Below are 25,867 nucleotides of genomic sequence, written 5' to 3'. Positions count from 1 at the left end.
CACATTTCAAAGTTTTTTTTTTTTATTATCGGAATCTTTTTTGACCATTTTTGTCACATGGTTTGCCTAAAAAGAAAAAGAAATTCTTTCTTTGGAGATAGAACTGGAAGAGCAGCGTGTTTATCTCATGAATGACTCATGGGATCAGTGTTGAGAGACTAAATGCTTCAGAAGCTAATGCTCTATAGAGATGATTGTTTTTAATATAAAACAGCATACGTTTAAAACAACAGGGTCTTTTTTTCCTTTCCTGCCATGGCCAGTAAACATAAGGAAGGCAACACAGTTTACGTGTTAATAGAATTAAGTTACTTGGTGCTATATTATCACAGTCTTTTGGAAAGTGGAAGAAATTGCACACAGAGGAGTCATAGAAGGGACAAATAATCGTGAATAAACATAGATTCTGGGATGTATTTATTTGTTTCATCTCAGGAAGATAAAGGATTCCTCATGAAAAGAGAGATATCCCCATTTCTTTTGCTTTGGGGAGGCGTCTCCAGTTCACTTCTGCAGAGTGAAAGCTTTTAGAGGTGAGAGTACCACAGAACCAGTCAGTCAGGAAGAATGAACTTGGCCAAGTATAGCCAACATTTTCTAAGCTTTCACTTCCAGCCTCTGAGAGAAATCTGTCTTTGAACATAGAATCATATATTGACTACTTGAAACCTTTCAGTCCCAAAGCTCTAAGGCAGCCATTTCTTTTGACTCTTATCCGTTAGTGGGGAAGGTAGAAAGGTTGGTCCAGAGTGTTTTATTGGAAGCCTTGTTTCTAGGCCAATGCCAGTGCACACCAAGAGTCCTGACGGAGGGGAATGCTTAGTCCTGACTGTTGAGTCATGGTAGCAGAAGTGAAGGCATAATCCTCAGGTTCAAATTTGAACTCGGAATGGCCGCTGGCCAGTGTGTCATCCGACTGGCTTTGAGCCTATGAAGATTATGATAAGGAGAATTATTATAAAGCCACAGATGTATTTTAATATATATTTAAAGCAGCAGTTTCAAAATAAGAACACTGAGTTACAGTTACTTTTATTTATTTGTATTTGTCTTCAATCAGTGATGCAATAATCTAGCTCTAAAATTGTCTAGCTAATCACTTAGGATGGGATTTCCAAAGAAACCTAATGGAGTTGGGTGTCTGACTTTCATTGAAACGTAATGGGAATTCGACGCCTATCTTCCTTAGGCTCTATTGAAAACCCCAACAACTTAGCTGACAGTGTTCCAATTATGAATGAAGGGGATGTAAGATAAACCCATTACTCACACCATGTCATCAGCAAAAGAATAGTCAGATTTGTTATAATTTAGTAGTATGAATATGACAGATTATGAATATGATAGATTAGACCCTAGCAGAATTGTATGCTCAAGAGAACCCGAGAATAGACAAGAGGATTGCTTCATTCTAAGACTAAAGTGCCTTAGCAGAGCTCTCTGGAAGAAGCCTTTGCTATACCTGGCTCTACTGATTGATTGATTCATTGATTGATTGATTGATAGATTGAATGTGTCCAGTTTGGAGATCTCTGGGCACATGTATGTTCTTTATAACCATAACACCAATCAAATTTATCAATGTCAACCAAGAACCTCTACTATAAACTAGAGAGGGCACCAAGTCTCACAGTTGGGATCTCAGTCGGAACTTCCCTTAAATTCAGACATATTCAGATTTAGAGGTTTGGTTAGGTCCAATATAAAGATGATGCATAGTCAGAACATTTTGATTTAGAGCCATCTCTTCCATCAGATAAACAAAGCACCAATCTGTGTACCCAATGCAACCCATCCAGACAAACTCGTGAGACAGGAAATGGGTCTGACACCGAATGATCTCTAGAGAACACTCTTTGTGCTGCACTTTCATGAGTGTTAGATACACTCTAATTGCCAGCAGAACAATAAAGAAAACTCCATACAGGTAAGTATATACCTGTCTGACTAGAAAGCTGTCAAGAACTCTGCAAGTTCCTAATCTCACTTACACTGGTTTTCAATTGACTCCATTGTGTTATTCCTGATTTACAATGGAGCAAGATCAGAATCAAGCCCACCTACATAGACATAACTCCCACTGCCATCAATGCAAGTTGAAGCTGTGTACTCTGTAGAAGGGTAGAACTGGACTCTATGCAAATTATAAAACTTGTGGCGACCCTTTATATCTGTGCCTAATAGTTTTCAGAGCAAAAGGTGCGGTTAGGGGTAGAAGAGAGGTTGAGGTGTGGATGGGAGAGTCTAATTATGAAACTGGCTTGTTATAGCAACAGACAGTTAAACTATTTAGTCCAGTACCAGCTAGTCAAAAAAATCAATACAAACAAATACAAATAGCTCTCTGTTCTCAAGCTTTACCTGGGAGACTGACACTATGGTTTGTCCTGGGTACTGTGATGTCACATTGGGTTCGGTTTTTAAAGTGACGGTGCTGTCCGAGTTTGTAATGGAAGAAGGGGAGTTAGTGGCTGAAGTTGTAGACCCTGAAAGATAACAGTTACCAGTTGATAAAGTAGCAGACACATAAGTCAGTTGTCAAAGAAACAGTCATTTATATTTTAATAGCTCCCTGGACTTTTTTAAGGGAGAATCTCCTATCTCAAGGCATTGTTGTAGCATGAGAGTACTCTTTGTGTGGTAATTTGTTTGTTTTTTTCTCAGATAAAACATGGAAAAAACAGAACTGATTGGTAAGTGACATGCTAGAGGTACTTGGGAGGGAGGGAGACATGTGACAGACATGAACGGTATTCTTCCTGGGTAGCCCTTCCTGTCAGAGCCCTGAGAAGAGTCCACTCATTTGCTCCCCTCCTTAACACCCATCACACTAAAGGCCCCACAGCCTGGCTCTCATCATGCATTTGACTGAAGAGGGCTGGAATAGTTTCAGAGTCCATCAGCCTCACTCTTAAACCAGCAAGAGGGTTGCTGCTGAGTGCAACACGAGGCACTCCCCTCACTGGCTCAGCAGACCATCTGAGGCATTCCCAGCCCCCGCCTTTCCCCTTTACACCAGTTACACCCTTGCTGCTGAAGTTGCTGTTCAGGAACCCAGCATGGGTTGCGCAGCATGGAGGCATATAGCAGCAAAGTGAAATTGACAAGATCTCTCTCAAGTGCTTCTGAGGGGAATTTTTTAAATCCTCTCTTAACCTTTCCTACATCCTTCTGCCCCAGCAACTCTTGACAATACCCGGCTGCCCTACTGCTCCCACCCTTATATACTCCATCCATCCAACAGCCAGGGATACAGTGTCTGCATGTGTCTTCTAAAATGCCCAGCAGTGAGATAGCTAACAACACTGCCATTTACATCGCCAACATGAGTGGACACCCCAATGAGAAGAATGGGACTGTCGTCTGAGGCTCAGGGAAACAACACTGTATCAGCTCGCATCTGCAGGGTTTTCCTTCCAGTCATAAAGACTAAAAGACACTCTGTTTTCTTGCAGGAAAGATTAGATTCTGCAGGCATATTCTGTAGCAGGAATTAACTTTTTAGCCAATTCCATAGCTGTAGAATCACTGACAACACTGGGCCCTGCTTAGAGTCTAAGCCATAGGGAGGAATAATAAAAGAACCATACCTGTTGAGGTTTTGCCTTTGGTAATGTTTTTAGGCTTCCTTTTCCTTGTCTGGATGCTTTCCTTTTTCATTGCCAGAGGTCGTGGCACCTTGACACCCACAAAGTTTGGAATCATTAATAGTGTATTGTACTGAGCTCTGCCATCTGTGTTACTTTTATATTTACATACTGTAGCTCATGCAAAGACCTTGTCCTTCACTAAGTGCTATTTTTCTCCACAACAGGCCTTGGCTGGAAGATGCATAAGGCTGAACAGTTGAGGCTTTTACACAAATTTTGTTCTTTTCCATTATTTCCTATTTTCCTTTTCCTGATTTATTAGTGACCTTTGCAACTGTGTCTTATTAAATTACACCAGTGTGTGGGGCACTGGATGTCTCCCAGGGAATGGTCATGGGATAGGGAGATGTTAACCTCTAGGGCACTGGCTCAAATTGGCCCAGGCTGAAGCACAAAGTCTGCTTTGTGGCCTATGGACAATTCACTAGAGGTTCCTGCCCTGAGTGGATAAACATCGTCAAACCACCTCCACAACTTGGCGCTAACTGCCCTTCTTGCTAGAAACCAAGAATCGAATGGGTGTGGAGACTAAACCATCCTGTCTCCTCTAGAAATGCAGGTGCATTTGGGCAGGTGCATAGTCCTGGTCTGGGAAAGTTTGCCCTGCTGCTACTTTGGAGGTACCTGTTCTATGGAAACAGGGGACTCCAGGCTAGCAATCACACCTTTCTTATCCACTACATTTATATTAAAATGTTAGCAGAAACAGAATCACACTGGTGTCCCTGAGATAATGGAAAGGAAAGAAGCATTGCCGTCTTTAAAATTAATAGATTTTAAGGCCAGAAGGGTCTGCTATAACCATCTACTCTGACCTCCTGCATCACGCAGGCTAGAGAACCTTACCCAGTAATTTCCACATCAGGCCCATAACTTCTGTTTGATCTACAGCAGATCTTTTAGAAAGACAGCAAACCTTGAATTAAAGACTTCAAGTGATGGAGAATCCATTACGTCCACAGGTAAATTGTTCCAATAGTTAATTATCAACACCGTTAAACATGTGCACATTATTTCCAGTCTGAATTTATCTAGCTTCTGCTCCTAACCATTGAATTTCATTATGCCTTTTCCTCCTAGATTAAAGAGCCATCTACTATCAGAAATGTCTTCCCCATGTATGTTCTTGTAGAGCATGATAAAAATCACCTTTTAACTTTCTCTTTGATAAACAAAACAGACTGAGTTTCTTAAGTGCCTCACTATAAGACATGTTTTCCAGACTTAGATAATTCCTTTAGCTCTTTTCTGAATTCTTTCCAATTCTTTGACTGGATAAAGCTGCCCCTTCCAATAGGAAGTGAAGGCAGGATATTTTAAACCTGGTGGGAAATGATTAAAGACAATATGGTTTCCTATGGAGGATAAATGAGCGCCTTACCCCATGGAGTTTCATGTATAATCCACAGGCATTGCAGACTGGCTCTCCTTCTGCATTCCGTCTCCAGAGGGTAGTATTGGTTGTGTGACAGTTAGTGCAACAAAGGCCAGCGCGTCTCGATGAAGACTAAAAAAAACCCCACACGTGAAAAAAAGAAAAGTAAGAGTTTGCATGCAGGAGGAAAAGGAAAAATCTCAAATTACACTGATTTCCTGGACGATGAAAAATGTTGACTAAATGCACAAGATAACAAAATTCACATCAAAGAAATAGCCATCCAGTGAGCTCACTTTGATTTGCAAATGTTCTTTTATGAAGCTTGATAAATCTGGCAAACATCCTTTTAATCCCTTCCACTAATGTTAAACAAATATGTTCTGAGAAATAATATTTCATAACATGGTGCGATAATTTCCAAGTGATCCACTCGGAGGGAAGATGAGTCTTATAAAAATTATTATCCATGTTTTGAAAGCAGAAATTTTGCAAACTCCATAGAAAAATGCTGTTGATTTAAATTAACTGTTAAAGTTAATGGGGGCCAGACTGATTTCTGGAGTAAATCATCAGTGGTGTTTGGGCTTGGAAGAGGTTCATAAAAAAAGAATGATCCTTTGCACTTCCTGCATCTCCCGCCTCTCATCTAAAGAGCCCAAAGCACTTTCCAAACACTAATTAATTCCAATTTTTGTGGGTGGCTTGACTGCAGGACAAGTCCCAAAGCTAATGTTTCTTTAGCTGGAAGCAGAAACACTTTGTAGAAGCAGCAGGCCTGTCTCTGTCAATCGTGTTCTCAGCTAGTGGGAAATTCAGGGCTCTCAACACAGGGTTTTAGCTTGTCAACTTATGGGCGTTTCATTTTAATGTCTCTTAGCGCTAGGCATTCCAACTATTTGAACAGGAGTCTTCAGTAAATGTAAACATATTGGTGCCATATTTAATATCATGGACTATCGCCACATTCAGGTGTTTGAGTGATGTTCTTCAGCCTGGGGACAAAAATGTTAATTCATCACGGAGATAGATGTTGGGTGATGCAAGTAACAAAGAATTCCACATCTGTTTTGTTTTCCCATTATTGCATCACATCATTACTAAGCATTGTGATAAATTGGGTAAGGGGAGAAGGAATAAAAATGAAACGTTTTACAAGGTTAGTTGCTAAGTGCAGATCAGATCTGAGTTTCAGAAGACAGGGAGGGCAAAGTGACAGAAAGCTCTTGAGTCACTGGTTGCTAAGTGAAGCAGCTTCAGCAACTTGTTGCAGATCATTATATTCCTTTATACATTATTTATTTTTCAAAAAACAACCTGTCAAAACATAACCCTAAAATGCAAGCAGATTAACTTTTGCACAGAAAAGAATCTGATGATGTTCAAAATCTTTCCCTAGCAATTTCTGTCCTGAGCAGGAGGGATGGGGTCATGGATATACCTGGTATAGCTAACCTGGGCAAAATCCTGCCCTCAGATATGTCTCCTTAACTGCTATCGGGCCCCATTTGCCTAGCTCACATCTTGTGTGGAGCTGAGCATCCTCAGGTAACTCAGTTAGAGAAGAAAGAGATCAGCACCTTGCAGAATTGGCGCAACCCAGCCTGCAAACAGTCCCATAGTGTCTCCTATCATCAATAGTCCCATGGAAGCAGCATATACTGCAAGCCAATGGGCCTACTCACAGTAGTAAGGACCACATCTGGTATTAAGGGGAGGGTTTACAAAGTGCTTGGTTTTGGCCTAGCTGTCTCCGCTGAAGACAGGGGGACTTCTACCTGACTGGATGTAGAGTAAGGCCAGTGCTGAGAGCTTTGGAAAGTACCATCCTTAAGTGTTAGCAGGATCAGTACTACCTGAGGGGCTGGACCCACTGCCCTGGATGATCAAGTAGCTCTCATGACATGAGGTCAGACTTGCTGAAATTGCACTTCTGACCACTGAATTCCAATACTAGGCCTGGCACCAAAGTGGTCTTCCTATCTAGATACTTCTATAGCCTTCATCACCCTCGTACTTGAGAGCCTCAAATCACTAATGGATTTTATTTGCTTCCCTCCACTGCGAGACAGGAAAGTGCTATTTCCACTAAACAAAATGGGGAACTGGGGCACACGGTAGATTAAATGACTTCTCCAAGGTCAGACACAAAGGGTTTGTCTACATGGCACTCTAGTCCACACCGTACGGGGGTAAATTTTGGTCTGTGCTAGGGTATTGTGCACTAAACGGCCCGTGTGGACTGTGCTGGTGCGCACTAAAATTTCCCTGGTGCACGTTAATGTTGTCCCATTTCAAACTGTACTACATTAGTGTGCACCAGCAGGGTCCACCTGGGCCATTTAGTGTGTGATAGCCTAGCACAGACTAAAAGTTACACCCTCTTGTGTGGACTAAAGCACTATGTAGACAAGTCTGAAGGCAGGGGCTGAGCTGGGAATAGAAACCACATCTCCTCAGTTCCAGTTCAGTGCCTAACTCAGTAGAAAATCCTTCCTACTCTTTAATCTTTGCATCAGCAGTCACCTAACAGTTCTGTGACGGAAGAGTGAGTAATATATAACTGATGGCATTTCAGAACCAACTATAAGATAGTTTTAATAAATGGTTGTTTCAAATAATTTTACAGACCATGGGACCATCTCCTTCTCCTAGGGAAGTCACTGGGAGTGTGATCAGGCCCAGGGTTACCAAAACACTGGGTCTAAAAAACTTTAAACTTTCTCTGAAGTTGCCCATTGTGATTTAACTTTGCACTGCAGCAAGAAAGACACAGTCAAGGCTACTTTTGCTTATTGAAGGACAAAAGGTACAAAATGTTATTACTAATTTCCCAGCAGTTTACTTAAAAGAAAGAGCATTCTTGCCCTTCCCCACCCCCAACCCAAAGTCCGCCATTGTAGCATTCTGACCTTGTCTAGGAAGTTGTTGACTTCAACATTGTACTCCAGTGTTTATTTATATAAATGTAGCATACACTTAAACAAAAAGCCCTTCATGGGCTGCACTTAACAGCCAACTGCTGCTGATAAAGTTCTTGGAATCATTCGTCTGAGTGTATTTAATAAAATGTATGCTAAAGTTAGATACATGAAGGTCTAACAGAGCTACTGGCCCAAGAAACTCAGAATTAACAGAGGATGGTCCCTCTGTGGAGCTGGCTGAGTGTTTGAAGAAAACCACAAAGCCATCAGAAACTCAGAACATGGAAATGAAAGAAGAGGAGTTTCACAGAAAATACCTTTGAACCCCCAAAACATCTAGTCAAAACTTGTTGCCACTTTAGATGGGCATGACTGCTGGGGAACGGGGTCATTAGACAGTTTGCTACATGTGGGCAAATGGTAGGTCTTCTTGGTCAAATGAACCTTTGTGAAACCTCTGAAATCTGGATCACTGAGATGTCTCATGAAACCACACAAACCCAGACACAAGGCAGAGTGTTGCAAAACACACAAGTTTGAAGTCTGCTGATGAAAAACGCTTTATAAGAGCTGGGGATTATTAATTTGAGTTCCTTTGCATTCTAGCTTCAAATGAGCCTAAAACTCAAGGGGTGGGAAATCACATGAACTGAAACCAATGCGATAGTTAATCAAAACACACCATACATTTTGCACAGATCTAGATACCCATCAGTTAACATGGTGTTTAACCTCAAACCCCAAGTCAAGGTCCCCAAAGGATGTTATAAGTGGCATTACCTACGCATGAAGAGTTAAATAATGGCTATAGTAACTCTTTTCTGAAACCTCTCTATCGAATTAACCTGCTTTCTCAGCTCAGAATGTGACTGGTATTATAGATTTTCATGAGAACATTGTTCTTATTATAAGAACAATGTAATCATTTTAATTCCTTTTTTGTTCTTTGTTGGTTTTTTGCTAATAGTGCAATAACTTGCATGGAACATATCCATGTGGATATTCATGCTCAACTGAAATTATTTCATGAGGTGCTGCAGTAACCATGTGGTATTTTTCTGTGCCACTGTGCAGTGGAAAGTTCTATGTTTGCCTTAAAAAAAAAATTACAACCTCAGTAACTTGGACAATAGTTGATTCCTCAGAAAGGGCCCAATCTTACAATTAGTGGATGTTTTCACTGAATAAGAACCAAGATAAGAATAGAGCCAGAAGATAATTGATTCTTTTTGGTTTGGCAGCCAAACCAAAAGAATCTGAAAAATATTTTGTTTCATTTGACCCAAACCAATTCCCCCCCCCCCACCCACATTTTGTTTTGTTTCATTTTGGGTGTTTTTACCCTTTAAAAAAAATCTAGCTACATTTCTAAACAAAACATCATGTTTTATTTTGAAAATGTCAAAACGAAACATTTTGACTTTTTCGGGGCAAAAATTCTGTGTCTTTTTTTGGGTGAAACTGTTCACCAAATTTGACTAGGATTTGCTAATAGTTTTGGTCAACCCAAAACTGCATTATTAGAGGCCTGCATCCAGCCTTTCTGCTGTGGGGTTTGACAGATATCAGGCGTGTCCTGAGCATGCTGCAGGATTGTGCCCTGCTGGAGAGACAGAGATTCCTCCACCTAGGCTGAGAATCCTGCTTCAGGGATTCTGGGGCTTCGGCTTGAGCCAGAGCTCCGAGCTGCTTGTTAACAGCATCACAACTTATGCATTAGCTTAATATTAAAATCAATGGGACTACTCACATATGCACAGTTACATGTGCTTTCAGGATCAGGGCCTAATTTATTATTTTGTAAAGTCCTTCAAGATACCTTGACTATGAAAGATGCTCTATAAAACAAAATTCCGTCCCAGCCCATCACTAAGTAATATAGCTTTCTATGGAAATCAATACGGTTGCATTCTGTTCATTTCAAAGATAAAAAAGGATATGTCGCAAAACTGCTGCTTATGCTACTTACAGAACATTGCCGTATCATATAAAATGGGCTAGCAACTGTATGATTCTTACTTACTGTAACTTCATATACATGACTACACTCCTGTATCCAGAACTGCTAAATATCGTTCCTGCTGTACTACTGTGCAGTCATATTGAAATCTCTAGTGCAAAATATGCCTTTTATTTTAATGCAATTTTGCATAGTAAAAGCAGCATACCCAGCAGGCAAAATAATACATAGTGAAATATCTGTCTAGGCTGGTTACAGAATGAAGCTCCTAAGATAAAGAGAACAGAGCATTATTTTATTACAAAGTATATATTTCTATGCATTGTAAGGGAGTGTAATTCAATGGTTCCCCATCTTAACAAGACTTTAGTGTTTCATTGAATTCACTGGTTCAAGTACAGCACTCTTTTACTACCAACCAACTAGTGATGACTGTATGCAGGGATATTGCACAGGAAATTTCTGTGCAGAAAACTTTTTTTTTTTTTTTAAAGTCTAGGACTTAGCAAAATCAAAGCAAATGTGAAACCCTGAAACTTGACGGTTTTTTTTGTTTGTTTTTTTTAAAAGCTTTGGGAGTTTAAGCAATGGTTTTATGGAGGGCAGGGGGAAATCAGACCTAGGATGACAACATGCATCTTAAAAATTAATCCTTGTGGAATTTGTTCAGCTCAGATATTTCAAAGTTAATTAAACAACAACAACCACAAGGACCAAGTCTGTTGTAAGACTTTAAATAGGAACAAAGGGAAAACAATAGGGATAAACTGGACAAGAAGACACGGGTCCTTTTCCTGGAGTATACTGAGAGCTCACTCCAGCTCCCTTTACTCAACTATTGGTAACTAATGTAGACTCAATGTTGTTAACAATTGCTTAGGACCCATTTCTGCAGAGCTTATATCAGTGGAAGGTTTGTTACACAGGGATGGCAATACTGGGCCCCTTAGGCCTGGTTTATTCTTAGAGGTTAGATCAACCTAGCCATGTCGCTCAGGGCTGTGAAAAATGTTATATCCTGCTGAGTAATGTAGTTAGGTTGACGTAATCCCCTGTGTAGACATGGCTAGTTTGATGGAATAATTCTTCAGTCAACCTAGCTACCTCCTTCTGAGGGGTGGACTAATTACATGGATAGGGAAAAAACCTTCCATCCACATAGGAAGTGTCCACACTACAGCGGCACGGCTACAGCGCCATAACTGTGCCATTGAAGCGGCTGTAGTGTAGACATGCCCTTAGAACGAGAGCACAGCCATCCTCAGTTTCACCCCTTTTTAGCCTCCCACTTCTGCCTTATTCCTTGGGGTTGAAACCGGTTTCCCAGGTGGTCCTGAACCTGACTCCAGTGAAGACAATGAGAGTTTTGCTACTGATTGAATGGGAGGAGAACTGTATTCTTTTTTCAAGTGATCTTGCTTATGGAGAAGAGAGACTGGTTTATTCCATGCTGGCAGAGCCATTTCCCCATTTGGAGACTGGATTTTGTAACTGCAGCAGGAAGTGGTCATCCAGCTATCGGCCTGCTGGAGGACCAGTCACTTTGTTTTTAAATCACCCGAACACCCAGTTTTTTGTATGATGACAGTATTCAAATACCAGTAGAAAAATGCCAGTGTGAATCTGACATTAAGGGCTAGATTTTCCAGGGCTCTGTGCCAATCAGCTCCCATTGTGACGCTAATGGCTTGATTTTCAAAAAGGCTCTGCGTGCCTGAATTACCCTGAAAGGCACTTCTAGTGCCTAAATGGGAGCTAAGTCCTTCTGAAAATCTGCGTCCTTAGGGCCAAAGCACTGTGCAGGGGACTCCCACTGAAGTCAATGGGAATTGTACATAAGAACATAAGAATGGCCATACTGGGTCAAACCAAAGGTCCACCCAGCCCAGTATCCTGTCTGCCAACAGTGGCCAATGCCAGGTGCCCCAGAGGGAGTGAACCTAACAGGTAATGATCAAGTGATCTCTCTCCTGCCATCCATCTCCACCCTCTGACAAACAGAGGCTAGGGACACCATTCCTTACCCATCCTGGCTAATAGCCATTAATGGACTTAACCTCCATGAATTTATCCAGTTCTCTTTTAAACCCTGTTATAGTCTTAGCCTTCACAACCTCCTCAGGCAAGGAGTTTCACAGGTTGACTGTGCGCTGTGTGAAGAAGAACTTCCTTTTATTTGTTTTAAACCTGCTGCCCACTAATTTCATTTGGTGGCCTCTAGTTCTTATATTATGGGAACAAGTAAATAATGTGAGTTGTGAGTTTCCATAGACCAGTCCCTGATCCTGCAATCAGAAACTCTGGTTCACAGGCCTCCAGGTGGGTACAAGTGTCTGCCTACATGGAGTTGATCACAGGAGCTGGTCCCAATGTTTTCGCTTTCCAGCTCACAGTATTGAATCGTTTGTGAATAATTGCTTAAAAATGATGAAAAATAGTTACTGTGCATGTATAGCCCTCTGGGGAATGGGTGTTACATGCTCAGTGGCTCGTTAAAATGTAAATATATCAGACCTGACCATTTATTTTCCTGACAAATCCAAATGATATTAGTCTCTACTACCCTCCTTGCTCAGCCAAGATTCCTGTTGACTTCAGCTGGAGAAAAATGCACTAGGAATCGCTGCAATGAAAAGAGCAGCTGTCACGAGCAGCTCGTGTTTTCAAGTGTCCGAAACTGCAGAGATGCATGAGGTTCGCTTCACTAGGAGCTTGACCCCGCAGCGCTTAAATCAATAAGAACATTGCCATTGACTTCAATGGATGACAAATCAGACCTTATATGTGTAAAACCCTGTCCCTACCAGGGCCTGCCATGGCTGGAGAAAATCCTTCACATGGTCGTGAATGCTGACATGAATAGGATACTGCCTGGACTCTAAAAATGAGAGGCTATGCATGCATGTGTCTGATAAAGGGAGTCTTTGGGAGGTGGGAGTGAGGGAGAGGAGCTGTGTGAGAGCTTCCAGACAGGCTAAGGACTTGTCTACACTTGTCTACCGGGGGATCAACAAGCAGCGACTGATGCATCAGTGGTCGATTTAGCGGATCTAATGAAGACCCACTTAATCGACCACAGATTGCTCTTCCGTCGCCTCCTGTACTCCACCAGATTGAGAAGAGTAGGGGGAATCGATGGGAGAATGTCTCTTGTCGACATTGTGTAGCTTAGATCGAATTTCCCCAGTAGTGTAGACAAGGCCTAAGACACACACCTGGCCTGTGTGCAGTACCCTTTGCACATGGCCGTAGACCTCTACAGCTTGAGATTTGGGGCTGGTCAGAAGAAGGATTGCTTGTACACATCAGGATTTATCTAAACGTTAGATTAGTTCCATTTGTCAGTCCTAGCTGTTACATCTCTAAAAACTGGGAATTAAAAGTATTTAGTCAGTAATGATTCCCCAGTGCTAGGCAGATGGCCTGTACCAGGAAAGCCCCTACAATGAATAAGTCCTAATACTTCAACAAAATACCTTAGTAGCATATCCCAATGCAGCAAGGCCTGGAGCTTTGAATATATACATATGCAAATACATTACATCCCCCAGCTTGGAAATACCATCAGTAATAACAACCTAACAACAGTTCCTCCTGATCTGGGGCGGAGGATTATGGTAGGTAAGTGATGCTGGACATATCAAATGGCTGTTACACATCTGTGTTTTGAGCTCAGAACATGCAATAAGTGGGACTGTGCTCTGAAACCACCCCGAACTTGATCACTTTTCCTCTTATGGGGTGAGCTGGTTGAAAAATTGAATTTCCATCCCATGGGAAATTCTGGGATTTTTAATTTGGTTTTGTCTCAAATCAGGTCAAAAAGTCTAAATCTCTGAATGTTCATGTCACAAAATATTCTGAGATATTTCATTTCAACCTTATTGAACCCTTTAGTTTTGATAAGATCGAAACATTTTTTGACTTTATCGTTTCAACTATATTCTAGTATATTATTGTCAAAATGAAGCATTTTGATGATTTCCTACTGGATTTTTTGGTGAAATTGATACATTCTAGTGAAATGGTTTAGATTTTGTTGAATCATCATTTTCCAATGGAAAACCATAGCATCAGCAAATTTTTGACCAGCTCTACTGATGAGGCTGTTGCATAAAGGATGGGTGATCAGTGATCAGGTCTAACCCCCTGCAGCATAGAAAATAGCCCCAGTGTCCTTAGGCAGCCTGGACATAGTACACAAGTGGAAAGGTGTGAGAGTTAGCCTTCCCTAACTCTATGCACCCTTAATAATGGTGCAACCTATTTGTCTCCATTTCATCTGCTATATGTATTGAAAGACTCTGAGAAACATCTGTTGTGAAGTCAGTTACAATGCCAGCATCTTTCAGATCAGAATATGATCCTGGGTATTTTTTGTTACACAGTTCTCTCAACAAAAAAGGTCTTCAAAATCAGTGGAGTTGCTCTGGATTTATATCAGTATACCTGAGATCAGAATCTGCCCCAGTATACAGACACTATTTACATTACAGCTGGTCGGAAGTTTTCTGACAGAATGTTTTTCCATCAGAAAATGCTGATTCACTGAAAGCAAAACGTTTTGGGGAATCATGTGGATTTTAATGAAATTATGTTTTAAAATAATGGGATGGAGCATTCTATTGATGTAAAAATATTCCATTTTGAGAATGCAACATTTTAATTTTCTGGTTTGAAACAACATTTTGTTTTGATATTATATTATGCATAATGTAAAAAAAGCAAAATCAGAAGGAAATGTTTCATTTTTATCAAAACGAAACATTTCCATTCACCTGAAATTAATGTTTTTAAATGTTCATTTAATGGGAAATTTCACATTTTGGGGGGTTTGTTCTATTTTGGAATGGAAGAATTGAAAGCACGGAACTTTCTGTGAAACAGAAAATCCAGTTCCTGCCCAGCTCTAATTCAGACACAAGCATCTTTACTATTTCCAGTGACTGACTTTGAAGATATCAATAAATACCAGAAAGCAAATCACAGCAAGGCTGACGGAAGAATTACATTTTAAAACAGTTGTTTTTCTTAAGAAATTGGTTATAATAAGAAGTTGGAATCCATTAAAAATCTTATTAAAAAATTGGCAGTAGACTTCTAAATCAGTTTAACTGATACACGTTAGTTTTAATTTAAAAAAAAATCGCATCTGCCTGGATAACTTGTAAACAAAGCTTCAAAGGCAATATGACAGAAAACAGACAATTTACACTGAGGTTCACTAAATACAAATGTTGCACAGAGATTATAATTGTTCATAGAAATATTCTGTTAAAAACCAAAGTCCCTGCATAGTGACCTTGGTAAGACTTATCATCATGCAAAGGAAAATGGGCTCCTTAGGGATCCCTGAGCTATATGGATCTGATCCTGTAAATTCTTGGTCAAAGCTGTCCATTGACATTCAAAGAGAGTTTTACCTGAGTAATGAGTGTAGTATCCTATTCATATTGTTACATTATATCTATAACAGTATCTTTAATACCAAACTACTAGGGTCTTTACCAAATTATTTATTGATAAACCCTAATTCTGCACACACTTGCACACAGGCTTTACTTTACACACATGCACAGATTACGTACACAGTTAATGTGCAAATGTCTTTGCAGCTTTTTGGAGACATACGTGTAAAAAATAGGGATTTTACATTAGCATTCATACCCTAAGCTCTAGCAAAAAAATCTATTTCCAACTGAAACTTTATATTTACTGGTGTGATATTCCCTAATTTTGGTGGGAGGACTTGACTGATTAAGAGTTTGAGGGATCGAGCCCTGAGCTCTGTTTCCAATCACTGCAGTGTGAAAAGGTGAAACTTTTTACAACTAAATCCAAATATCAAAGGTGAATTTACATGAAAAGACACACCTTCTCCCCCTTGCAAGGAGACCCAACTGTGATGGAATCCAATGTATAATACCTGTAAGATTAATATTTTAATCTGAAAAGATACAGCAACTAATGAACACAGTAACTGTAACCTATCCTTCAGCCAATGCTGACAGCCAGAAATGCACCAGTGACTATATGAGATTCCAGCCTACAGTATTTATTTAACCGGGGACAATTGTGCTCCCATTAAATCAGTGGCAAAGCTCTCACTGACTTCAATGGAAGTAAGGCTAGATCAGTGTTAACTTGTTGTTCCATATTCAGCCCAGTCTAAAAAGTAAATTAGAAAGAGGTGATAACATGCATTCTAGTAGATAGATAATCAGCTTGTCTATTTAGATGCATGCACTACTATATATTAGCCTGATACTATGCCTATTCTATGTGTTTGTGATCATTGAAATGGTTAGAAATTGTGAGGCACATTTAATCTGAAAATACTGCTTAGTAGCATGTCATTTAATTTCCTATTGTCCTGAGGGCATTTACACTATGGAGAGTAATTGTTAAGATATACTCATTATTTCAATCTATTAAAGGCCTGATGGGACTTTAATGGGAGCTGGGTCTGGTCCTAAATTGAGACCGTAGGCATTTTATCCTTGAGCACAGGCTATTCATTCCCCTGAATCAGAATTGCAAGATCAGCCTCTCCACTGAACACACAAATAGCTAGTGTCCAACAGGCAATGCCTTCGTTTTGGTCAAGGTTTTCACAAGGACAGGCACATGCCACACCACTAGTAACTCCCTGGTTGCATTTTTCAGCTGGCTAATTTAAATAACCCTCAGCCACAAGCTGTCAAAGTGGTTCCTGACTTTGTATGGGGCCCACGCATCCGGTAAACATTCTACTGCCCATGTTTTTATGGTGCTCGCTTGAAAAAAGGCTCCTCTCAGTTCGCACCATGGTAGCCATGATTTCTGACCAGCCTCTTTGAAGAGCCATGCTCAGGCAACATACCCACTGACTTCAGTACTAACTGACTGTAGAAGAAGCACAGGAGGGTGGGAGCTGGTGACTTGCGTGAAGGGCAGAACTCAAACCTCTCTCTTGGGGAGCCTACATGGGAAAACTTTTCTGCAAACCCAGAAATGCACAAGGAGCTTTGGACCGGTGATATGCACACTTAGAGCTCTATGCACAGAACCAGGCCTTTCCTGTTTGAGAGCAATATTAAAAATATCCTCAGAGTTCATACATGTTTGTAATTGATCAGCCTGTATCCACCAATGTGTCTGGAGCTGTGAATTCCTGCATTCAATAACAAGCAAGTTAAGTAACTAGGAGGGTCCTAATAGATCTCTACCTGTCACTGGAAGGGGTCCTTATACATTGGAGGCAGAAAACCACAGCTACTCATGTTAGCATTTAAATGTAAATACAGTCCCATAGCATTAACCCTCATTTTTGAGATCTTTATTCACATTAATATCTATTTTTTTTTATTCTCTAGCTAACCTGGCTGTATTTTCCTTTGGTAGATTCTTAGTTGTCTACTCCTTACTTCTAAGAGAGCAATGCATACATGTGCCCGCATGTATTTATCCCAATAAAATAAACTCAAAGTGATCAAAAACCCAACAGAGGTTCAATCAGACACTCTATAGATCATTTTAATCTATCTTTGGTAGCCTTCCAAAATATGGTGTGTGTTTTTTTTCTAGGCATTATAGCAGAAAATTTCAGGGGCCTCAAGAGGCAAAACTTTGGAAAGATAATTTTATTATTGACATGAAAAGCAAATTCACTTCTTCCGCACTATAAACATACAATATTGTTTTAACTGGCCACTGTACACTAGAATCCCAACTAAGCTCAGGGCTTTTTCTTTTCTTTTTAAAGAACAATGTCAAAATATGTCAAACGAACATTGAATAACTTCCCCTGAATTTAAACACAGACTTTCTGTTGATAGAAGGGATAAAAAATATTTTGAGAAAGGTCAGTCCCCGGGTAATGATAAGGTGGTCATATTAAAAACAAAACAAAAACAGACATGACATAGTTTGCTTCTCTCTTTAGATTCTGTTTTATACAGCCCCAAACATTAAAAATTTCCCCCTGACTGGCAAGAAACCCTGTCCTTTGTTTGAACTACGAGGCAAGTGGACTGAGAGAGGAAAGAGGACAAGATAACCCGCGCTTATCAATGTGAATTTCATCCTACCTTGCAAAACGAAAGCACCCAACTGCTCTCAGCTCTAGATTTCGATTAAGGGGTTACACCTCTGTATGCCACTGTCAAAGACTATCTTTGCAAAAATCAAGACACTGTATTTCTCTTTGTGGGAACGACTGAGGGGAGAGCTCGTCACTCTATTCGGATTCGATAAATCATATGCCCGAGGAAACATACAAATATGTAAACCTTAGGTTTCTTAACCTATCGCTTTCTGTCCTTTCAAATCAATCCTGTAGGACTACCACCAGTGGTGCAGTAGGTGTGGAAATAGCTAGTTAGTTGTCTTGCAAACTTGCACAGAAGTAGTAGGTTTTAAAATATCTCCGTTTGTAACGAGCTTGTGTCACTTCATCCTTCCACCTTTACCTACTGAACGCCTCAGGCTGGGCTGGTGGGGTGGGCGCGCTGTTTTTACACCAGCAAATAATAGCTAACGACTCATGAACAATAAGATCATCATCATCATCGTGCGTGATCGATCGCCAGCGACCAACGGCACAAATATGGCTGGGATTATTGCTTAGCACTCACGAGTTCACTTCTCAGCTGGAGTCCTCGGAGCTGCAACATCTCAGGGGCCAGACCTTTAATTCTCCAAGCCCCAGAAGAAAGCTCCGAGGCACCTCACTCGCCTCTCCCCGCCGGAGCGCACAAACCACCCCCTCTAGCCATAGCCTGGCGCTGGCACAGATCCCCACGTCCCTAGCGCGCTGCGGCAGAGAGGGGGAAAGAGATGGGCGCTTTGGGGGCTGCCAGCCTTACCAGCCTCTTCTGTGGCTTGATGAGCGGTCGGTTGATGCCATTCATTTTGTGATAGAGACCGCAGGCGTTGCACAGATAGTGCCCGGTGCCATCCTTTCTCCAGAGCGGGGTGGACATCGCCCCGCAGTTCACACACTCTCGGCCATCCCCGGGGAATTCTTCCAAGTACTCTGAAACTGACGCAAACGCAGCTGGTTAGGCGCTCGCTCCCTTCCCCGGACAAGGTCACTTCCCCCCGGGGATCCCAAGCGACCCGGGCTAGGCAGAGCCAGCGCGCCTGTCCTCAAAGGAACCCAGTTTTGTCTTAAGAGAAATAAAAGGCAAAACGTCTTTCCCTAGCCTTTAAGCACCGATTGCTCTGGGGGACGCTATGGGAGAGCATTTGGCTGCTGCGCATTCAGGTGCCACTGAAATTTACTTTTAACTGCCTCCCCCCCGGCTACTTCCCTAAATACGATTCTTTGCAAGAGCAAACAGCCCCGGGGCACCAAGTGTCAGACACACCGGGGCGTCTGGCTTCTCTTCGACCAAAGAATCTGCAGAACTTTTCTCCGGCCTTGAGGCTTTTGTCCGCCATCTCCTGGCTCCAGCAAAGCACCTTGCTGTGTGTCTCTGGCTTACCAGGATCCGGCCAGCTTGTTTTCCCTAAATAGTTGTAACATCACTACTGAAAATACCTCTCCAGTGCGCCACGGATACCATGATTCGGGAAGAAACTCCGCTGGAAGAAGGGACACGGCCCAGTGCGGTGTGGGGCGAGGGAATCAGTGCATGGGAACAAGTATCAGAGGGGTAGCCGGCACGGGAAGTGACTGAGAGCGATGGTAAATAAGGATCAGAAATAAGATGTTATGGGAAGATCCCTTCCTAACAGGACTCCCACTGGAGTCACTGACAGTTTTGCCCACCTCCAGTTCGCAGGTGAAAACACCACGCTTGAAATCCTGGCCCCGGGGAAGTCAAAGGGTGTTTTGCTACTGACTTCAATGATTTCTCCTCACAGCACCTGTATTGGATTTCCCCAGTATGAAATAAATCATAGGCGGAAATAGCTGAGGGCCCCTGCCCCAGGGCTATGAAGAGGGGAGTTCTGCTTAAGCAGAGATGGCAGCAAATAGCCTGGTCGGTTTGCCCATCCCGTCAATCAGCCGGTCTCCCACTTTTCATACCCTCGAGAAGTGTCAGACCCAGGGGTGTCAGCTGCAAAACTCCCACTGACTCCAGCCGCAGCGGGGTCAAGAGAGAGAGAAAGAAATCCAGGCGAATGTGTCAGACCAAGTTCTTTTCTGCCGACTCTTTGGGAGTCTGGATTTTGAAGCCGGACCCTTCCCATCGGCTTCACTGGGCTGAGGATCAAGTTCTCTCCATTGCAAAGCACCAGAGGGGATCTGCTCACAAGGACCTATTTCAGTTACACCCCATCCCTGCTTTTAGCAGCGCTCTAACCTGTCTCCATGATCTGGGTAAGAAGGAGAAAGAAGCCCCCGCCCTCTCCCCTGTTTTCTTTTTTACTTAACCTTTTAATGTATCATTTAATGATTTTTTTAAAAAAATAAATATCCCCGACAAGGGGTGATAATGAAGATTGATTTGATTTCATTTCCCTGCGGACTCCCCAGAAACCGCTTCTCATGTGGCTGGAAGCGGGCCGGGTGCAGCCCAGCTCGGTTGTAAAAATAAATGATCGCTATGATGTTATTGTAAGATGATAAAAGGAGGAGGGGGGCGGGAGGGAGGGAACTGGAAGACTTTCCTGATTTCAATCAAATGGTGTTGGTTGCTGACTGGTGGCGACAAGCAGGCTGGGGAAGGCCTGGTGGAATGTCTATGGCTGATGTACAACTTCGGGGGATGCTGGCCTGTGGGTATCAATCACACCTAGAGCTCCGAGCTGACAAATGACAGACTCACAGGGGAAAGGGGGGTCAGCTTTCTCGAGTCAATCTTACAGCTCCCAGTACCATCGCTGGAGGAGTTTGAAGTTGTGTATGGCTGTAGACACCACACATCTAACTCTATTATATATCCATACTATGTGGCTATAGAACATACATGTAAAATAAATTGAATATAAAATCAATGTGCTGTGTGTGTACACACATATATACCCACATACAAGCACATCTTTTACACACACACACACACACACATATATATACACACACACTCAAGGATGACATGGGTTTTAAACACATACATACACATATTTTGCACATAGGTACACATGTATACTTTCCCCTAAGTCCCAAATATTATATATTCATGGGGCACTTAACTAGACATTTCAGAGTGAGATCTGACCCCCTTCTTCCAGATATCAGAAGGGAAAGTGAAACGTTTTGTTTGTCTGACTAGCTTTGTGTATCTCCCAGCTATATATTTTTGCCTCAGTTATTTTACAAGCAGGCGATACAGAACAACCCCTATTATTTCAGTCTTAGTATAAGTTGATTTAAAGCCTCTTTTTTCCCCCTCTGAAATAACTCCCTCCCTCTCCCACTCTGGAAGAAGCTGTTATTCGTGGTTTGAAAATTGCCTGTTTTCTTTCCAAATAAAAATGCACTCCTGGTTTAACCTTCTTTGGACTTATTAAAGAAGCGATCCTTAAAAAAGAAAAGTTTAGACTTTTTGTTGTTGTGTTAAGGCACTTCACACTCGCTTACATGATCTAAGAGCAAAAATAAATAACTAAAAGAGATTCTTGAACACTGCATTTTGGAAGGCCAATAACATACAAAATGCATGGCACAGAGAATGACTTTGCAAGGAATCCACATCTCTCAACAGAAAAGAGGGTAGTTTATAAACTGGGGTGATTTCTATGGGATTAATATTTGCTTTAGGGGCATTGAAGAGTTACATTCAACTCATCGGGGATCCAGCTAATGCAGTGGAAAAAAAGATTGTACATTACTTTCAAAGGCAAATAAAAACGATTCCCAGAAATCATAAAGAAGCAGCTGTTTAACGTGCAATAAAAGAAAGTAGGACCCGCAATCTGGAAAAGTTCGTAAGAAACGTGGAGTGGAGGCATTTTTCCTAGTTTACTTTGTTCTTACTAGAGAGATAAGATAATTCGATTCACCGCAGTAAAGATAATAAGAAGGATGAGATCCTGAAGTGGATTTTAAAGTACTTTTCAAAACATAATCTTAGGAGAAGAATAGACCCATGAGTTATAAACCAGAGCTGATCCTATTTATTTAGCAGACCGGGAAGGGTCAGGGGGGAGGAGGGGGAGAAGCTGGAAAGTTGGCTAGGAACTTGATTTAAAAGGGCTCTCCGTGTGGATAAAAACGAATTGAAGTGGGTTTTATTGTTCAACGCCTGACTAGATTTCACTGTCTCTCCAGAGGCAGCAGATTGATGCAATTGGGGAATTGTTTGGGTGAAGGCGAATTAGGAGACCAAGAGTCTGTTCAAATATAAACTAATTTACCACAATAAATTACTTAAAAGGGAAGGAGCTATAAATCTGCCCTCCTAATTCAAACACAAGGGCAAGTATTGAGGCGGAGGCACAAAGTCGATATTGTAGAAAGGAGAGATCATTTGGGGTAAAGGGCAAGGCGTTTAAACAACCTCCATTTTTCTCTCCTCCAGGGAAATCACTCTCCTTTTTAAACGTGTTCTTTCATCTTCTTGCACTATATATATATAGTATATATATATATATATACTGGCATTCACGTGGCAACAACCCAGTTCCTGCCTGGAGAGGGGAGGGAACAGCTGTTTCCAGTACTGGACCCTTCATAGGGTTAAAGACACAGGAGGTCTTTCTAGAGAACCATCTTTTCCTTAAGGTGCACTTAAAACTCAGGGGTCAGATTCTCCTGCCTCATTGCGCCCATTACCTGACACCCCATTTAGTCCCATTAACTCCAGCGGGGCAGAGTCAGGCGCGACTTTGACCACAAGAACCGGGCCATGCATGAACACGCTGGGTGCTTTTTTGTAAGTTTTCCGTTTCCATGAGGCTCCTAGCAGCACTTTAGGGAGCGGATCCTACTGCCCACTGAAGCGTCCATTGGCTCCAGCGGGAGACTCAAAAAGTGGATTCCCCCCACCCCCCAGGAAACGAGCAATGGGTTGGAAAAACAAACCGGCGTGGGTCCAAGCCCCCCCCCCCGAAACCCCCGTCTTCCTCTGCTAGAGAAGTGGGTGCCTTACAAATCATTTGCATCTTTAAAAATAGCTAAACCTACCCCAGGGCCTCCAGAAGGGAGGGCTCCTGGGAGGCGGGAAGGGGGCACAGAGGCCGGGAGCCGCGGGCGGCTCAGCCGGGCTGGGCTCTGCGGTGCACCAGGGCCCAGGTGCGGTCACCTACCGAAAGTGGATCTCCTGCCCGGCAAGGCAGCCTGCCTCGTCTGGAGACTGTGCAGGACGCTGCTTTCAAAGTGTCCCGCGGTCCAGGAGGGAGGCATCTCCGGGCTCACGTAGGCAGGGTAGGGGCTGGAGTAGGATCCATTGACCGAGCGCACCAAGGCATTGCTGTACTGCTCCCTGGCCCCGCTGCCCAGGAGCAGCGGGCTCTGGTAGGCTCCCTCCCGGCCGGCGTTGTTGCTGACGGGCGGACTGTGCGAGTAGGGGAAGCCCGAAGACGGATGAGGGCTGCTCGGGTTGAAGGCCGATGCCTCGCCGCCGGTCTGCGCCCAGCCCGGGTGGTTGCCCAGGGGGTGGCTCTGGTGGGCTGTCTCGCAACCTTGCAGATAAGGCAGGGTCTGCAGCATGGAGGGCACCCGGGTGGTGGGCACGTACACCGGGGAGCTGGTGGACGAGTGCAGGAAATTGCTGGAGTCGTGGGAATAAGCCGATTGCCCATGGTTGGGGGCTAGGGCTAAACTCTGATACATTTTATATCCTCCAAAGCGGGACCAAGGCCCGGGGCAGCCGTGGGTCGGGGAAAGCGGCAGCTCAGTTGGTGCAGAAGTTTTCTGTGGCGTGTAGCTTCAGGATTCCTATGTCCAGGGCTGGGAGTTTGACATGAGAAGCTGGGCTGCTCCCTTGCAGCTGTCTCCAGATGTTCGGGCTCTGGTCAGTAACAGTTCCAGGCACCTGAAACGTGAAAGCAGGCAGATATGACTTTTTTTTTTAATGGCACAACTATTAGATCATAAAAAAACAAACAAGCCCGTGTTGGTTCGCAGCAGCCTCTTGCACCTGCCCTTCCACACGAACACTGGTGAAGAGGAGGGATGTTTTAACACGTCTTCTTTGAAGGAGATCGCAGCTAAACACGACGAAACGAATGAGGATGGAAAGAAGCACCGGGCGAGAATTAAAGGTTTGGATTATTACCAGATGCAGATGTTTGTTTCAGAACTGAGTCCCCTTTTAGTTATTCAGTTTGCCAGTATTATCCATAATAATTCATTCTACAGAGAAAATTCACTATATTGGATATTATTATATTGCATAATACAACACACATATCCAACATATGTAATATACAAAACATACAATTATATACATATGCACGATCATATACAAGTATAGCACACATACAGTTATATACAAATGCACGATCAAAAACAAAATATATAGTTTATATGTATTGTGTATATTTCGCATCATATGTATTGAAATATATAGTGTTACTTTTATAAATATTGGCTTTGCAGTAGATAATACATATTCTGGATTTTGCTTTACAGTATCTATCTATAGAAGCTCCACTCAAAGTCCCAACGTTACATTTAGGCTAGATACAATAACACAGTATTTTAAACGGGGTACTTCTGTGTTTTAAACAAATGCTCTCAACTTTTGTTAGCAAGATTTTTTTAAAGGATTTCTTCAGGAATATTCTGCTTTCCGTGTAAATTTCGCGAAGTTGTCTAATGTGATTTGCTTTTTCTTTACAACATCGATTTGGACAAATAAAAACCCTGCGGTCGTTTTAAACATTTAATATGTTCCTGTAACTGATTCTTGGTTTATTTATTTTTTTGAAGATACATTTTTCAACCGATGAAATAATAGGAATAATCGTTCTATAATGAACACAAACCACAACCCATAAAATCAACACTATTCGAAAAGACTTTCCTGCCGTATAAATAACGCCATTTGCGTTTAACCCTGGCAGGAAGAGAGATTACTGTTCGCTTTCAGCCATCACAGTCTATGCAGGAGCCACAGTAAGAAGTCGCACCACTACCCTACAACTTCCTCGGTGATTTTAAGAAGTCAGCAAATTAGGTGTCTTTTTAAAAACAACTCAGCAATCGTGGCCGTACTGTAAATAATGGGCCTCGGTGAAAAGATAACGAGATCGGCTGCTGCACACAGGAGCAACAGGAAGCGTGGCATGAAACCGATCGTTTGGAATGAGAACCCAACGCGAAGAATTCAAAGTGTTGCTAATTCTCCCGGCCGGCCTGCTGCGTAGGGGTGGGAGGGAAGGCTCCTCTCCACACCAGGATTGTGCCGCTTCCTCGATAAGAAGCAAAATAATCCTAATCTGGCCCCTCTATAAAAGGACCATCTGAAAATGGGATTTTTCCCCCCCCCAAATCAGAGACCACGTAAATCACGGAGCAATATCACTAGCTGCCTTGCAAAGCTAACAGAATCCCATCGGGAAACCTCCCGACTCCCGAGGCATTATCTCCGAGATAAGGACAGCTGGCAGATAAAATTCGCAGAGAAGTACTTACAGTGCAGCGGGGAAGGAGCAAAACCGTGCATGGCTGGGTGGGAATTAAGAAGCAGCTGAATCCAAATCCTCGGGGAAATTCCAGCAAAAAGAGGGACCGGCTTGCCCCCTCCCTCCCCAGTAAAGAATCGGTGACTTTAGCTCCCCCCCCCCCCGCGCCGCCTTCCCCTTTGAAAGGAGTGGTATCGCTCTGATAGGGTTTGACCCAGCTCCCCTATCTGCTTTAACTGGCTCCTTTCTCTGCTAATCTCGAAGTTAAAGTGGTTCCCTTCGCTTTACAGCAGGGCAATTGTATGGTCCGGATCACGTGACCCCCCCGGCTAGGTAGGCCGTTGTGTTCTCTAAGGATTGGGTGTCTCCCAAAACCAACCTCCAGCGACAAACTTTCCATGGGAGGGGGAGGTGAGAGACTCCCGGGGAGTGAATCGCCCCCTTTAACTCGCAGGGCTGC

At 42.6% G+C, this 25,867-nt stretch overlaps 1 protein-coding gene across 2 annotated transcripts; it reads right to left on the bottom strand.

Annotated features, from left to right (window-relative positions):
- Positions 1-25,867, bottom strand: GATA5 (GATA binding protein 5). Of its 2 annotated transcripts, none has more exons than XM_043495818.1 (7): positions 25,418-25,555; positions 23,086-23,813; positions 18,756-18,925; positions 5,032-5,157; positions 3,591-3,678; positions 2,362-2,486; positions 1-928 (listed from the first exon to the last, which is right to left on the bottom strand). In XM_043495818.1, exons 2-7 carry the CDS (start codon positions 23,609-23,611, stop codon positions 773-775), a joined length of 1,191 nt encoding a protein of 396 aa, XP_043351753.1. In that variant the 5' UTR covers positions 23,612-23,813; positions 25,418-25,555; the 3' UTR covers positions 1-772. The 2 variants fall into 2 exon arrangements, with proteins under 2 accessions (XP_043351753.1, XP_038225787.1); XM_038369859.2 differs by having other exon boundaries at positions 34-928; positions 18,756-18,931; positions 25,418-25,867.

Source organism: Dermochelys coriacea, chromosome 13 (genome assembly GCF_009764565.3).
Source record: "Dermochelys coriacea isolate rDerCor1 chromosome 13, rDerCor1.pri.v4, whole genome shotgun sequence".
Lineage (NCBI taxonomy): Eukaryota > Metazoa > Chordata > Testudines > Dermochelyidae > Dermochelys > Dermochelys coriacea.
Note: the sequence above shows the minus strand (reverse complement) of the source record. Positions and strands in the feature narration are given on the sequence as shown.

What these genes read in the sequence shown, in the direction of transcription:
- GATA5 (XM_038369859.2), bottom strand. Translation starts at nt 23,611, where the DNA reads ATGTATCAGAGTTTAGCCCTAGCCCCCAACCATGGGCAATCGGCTTAT. An exon ending in GGGCAGGAGATCCACTTTCG is followed by an intron (nt 18,932 to 23,085) that starts GTAGGTGACCGC and finishes CGTTTGCGTCAG; the next exon opens with TTTCAGAGTACTTGGAAGAA. An exon ending in CAAAGGCAAAACCTCAACAG is followed by an intron (nt 2,487 to 3,590) that starts GTATGGTTCTTT and finishes GTTATCTTTCAG; the next exon opens with GGTCTACAACTTCAGCCACT.